At 35.6% G+C, this 3,009-nt stretch overlaps 1 protein-coding gene across 1 annotated transcript in view; it reads left to right on the top strand.

Annotated features, from left to right (window-relative positions):
* LOC106872460 (protein PIF) overlaps positions 1–3,009 on the top strand; it is a 20,611-nt gene that overhangs the window by 15,626 nt on the left and 1,976 nt on the right. Inside the window, exon 6 of the mRNA XM_014919470.2 lies at positions 616–692. Within this exon, the coding sequence (XP_014774956.1) occupies positions 616–692 (77 nt within the window). The remainder of the gene's footprint in view (positions 1–615; positions 693–3,009) is intronic.

Raw genomic sequence — 3,009 nt, 5'->3', positions numbered from 1 at the left:
TATATATATATATATATATATATATATATATATATATGTATGTATATATGTATGTATGTGTCTGTCTTTGTGTGTCTCTGTTTGTCCCCCCAACATCGCTTGACAACCGATGGTGGTATGTTTACATCCCCGTAACTTAGCGGTTCGGCAAAAGAGATCGATAGAATAAGTACTAGGCATCCAAAGAATAAGTCCTGGGGTCGATTTTCTCGACTAAAGGCGGTGCTCCAGCATGGCTGCAGTCAAATGACTGAAGCAAGTAAAAGAGTATACCACCTTCCTTTCATTCAAACTATGTCATTGTTTTTTGTGTTATATTAATTATTATATTTACTCGTGTATAAGTTACATTCTTAATTCAAATCTTGATATATAATTTCTTTCCTTTCATATTCAAACTTGATATCAGCTTTGCCCCGTGTATAAGTCGCACTCCAATTCTGTCAGTTAAAATCAAGTACAAAATAGTGCGACATATACGTACCCTGTCGTCACTTTGACGAATAAGGGTTCAACATGACTCAACTTTATAGAAGGCAGCGGAAATGTAATTTAATATGGCGCCCTTTAAAGACCGTTAGTTGTTGTTTTTACAGTCTTCTTTGTTATTTACAGGTCGTATTGCTAATACACATTCTCCGCTTGTAATTGGAGGTTGTCATGATGATTCATTTGTTGGAAAGTTGTTTTATGTAAGTATAGAAGCTCAGATGTTTTACTAAACAATGGTTAATCTATTAGGTTGGTGCATAATTATTGCGGCTTTTTCTCAACAAATTTTATTCAACAAGAACAATAACAACATTTAACAAAAGCATCTTTAAATGATTATTCCGGAGCATATTCACCATCTACTTCAATTATTGCTTCCCATTCGCTTGGCAACCGGTCGGAATAATCATTGAAAAAAAGCTGCTATAATTATGCACCAGCCTAATAGATTCAGTTTGTTGATGACCTATATCGTGTGAAAGCGAATGGCCTTGTGGTTAGGACGTTGATCTCACAACCCTTAGATCGCAGGTTCTAGTTGGACCCCAAAACATAAAGTTGTGGATTCAATGACGCGTATTTCCGGGCTGCCGCCCCCTTGACACCCAGGTTACATTCCTATTGCCCCCACCACAACTAACCATCACAAAAAGACCTCTTTTTGAAGCAAATTCAAAGCAACTGTATTTCACAAATAAAACTTAGCCTAATGAACCCATTATTTTGTTTTTTTTACATGAATCGCTACCCCATTATCACCCCATTTTTTTTAGATGACTCGTCTCCTATTATCACCCTACTTTTCTTCAACTCCTCCTTGGAACTTTCGACCGCCCACTTTGGGAACCATTGAGTAGTTGAACTAGCTTTACACTGGGAATAGGTGGTCATAATTATATTGAAGTAAAATTAGATGTACTTCATCTAATTTTCTTTGAAATTTTGATTTTGTAAAGCGTATTCTTTCCATATTCTTAAAATATCTCACGAAAAAACAAACAACAAAAAAACAATTCAAATGTCCCATTCAGTGTCACAGTATCTTTTAATGACATAACATATTGTAACAATATGACAGAATGTGACGCCTTGTATCGGAAGCGATTGTCATATCACATATTGCACGCAATACATGTCTTGGAAAATCCCTTGATGTTCTTGAAAAGAATGCATCGTCAGAACGCAGAAATATTTTCACTTTCGTATGGAAGATGACATATTTCTTTAATATCTAATCGTTCATAAATCAATCTTGATTTCCTGGAGTAATTTAATCTTGAGGCAGATATTCACGATCAATATCATACGGAAATGAGTCCCAACTTTGTGGGTCATTATTTTATGTTACTGGAGATTGTCTGAACTTTTAGGCTGAATCATGGACTTAAACTCTTACATTGGATGCCAAATATCTTACATAAATAACCAATGACAATTTCACGAAACTTGTTTCACACATCTCTTAACAACTAAGAATTGTTCTGTCGTTTGTAGAGATAATCTATGCTAACAACGAGTGGTACCCTTACTTATATTTACTCTGTTTTCTTTCAATAAAACTTATAACTCAAGCTCTGTGATCGATTACGTTTCAATGTGTGGTTTACTTCTAATTTTGTGTGTCCCAAGAATACTATCTACAGAAATCTATCCTATTGTCTTTCAATATAACACTGTTTTCTAAATTTCTATTTCTGTTTGTGGAATATCTAATGTTTGTTGGTAATTTGGCAGCTTTGAAGATGAGCCTTAAATATTTTAAACGTTAACCACATTAAATAAACTTGAAAATGTTTGCTTCATTACGTCAACCGAACTTTTCTGTACAAAACAGTGATATAAACATATGCACACGCATTCATATACACATACATACACATATACAAATACATATACACATAAATACAGCCAGAGAGACAGACATGCTAACATGCATAAATAAATAATTAACATCCAAAACTTTTCACAACGAAGCTATAGAAAATAAAACATCACAACAAACTTGTGAAAGCAACTCAGTAACAAAGTATAAAGTATCAGTTATATATAATATATAAATATCCAGGATATATTATATAGTAGAAGCATATAGTAGTATCAGTAATATAATGTCTGTCTCTCTGGCGTGGCTGTGTGGTAAGAAGCTTGCTTCCCAACCACATGTTTCCGGTTTCAGTACCACCGCGTAGAACCTTGGGCAAGTGTCTTCTACTATAGCCTCGGACCGACCAAAACCTTGTGAGTGGATTTGATGGACGGAAACTAAAAGAAGCCCGTAGTATGTATGTATCTGTGTGTGTGTGTGTGTGTGTGTGTGTGTGTCTGTCTGTCTTTGTCCCTCCATCACTGCTTGCCAACCGGTGTTGGTGTGTTTTCCTCCCCGTAAATTAGTGGTTCGGCAAAATAGGTCGACAGATCGATAAAATAAGTACTAGGCTTAAGAAATAAGTCCTGGGATCGATTTTTTCGACCCTTCAAGGCGATGCTCCAGCATGGCTGCAGTCAAACGACTGAAAC

This window comes from Octopus bimaculoides, chromosome 8, assembly GCF_001194135.2.
Source record: "Octopus bimaculoides isolate UCB-OBI-ISO-001 chromosome 8, ASM119413v2, whole genome shotgun sequence".
Taxonomy (NCBI): Eukaryota; Metazoa; Mollusca; class Cephalopoda; order Octopoda; family Octopodidae; genus Octopus; species Octopus bimaculoides.
Note: the sequence above shows the minus strand (reverse complement) of the source record. Positions and strands in the feature narration are given on the sequence as shown.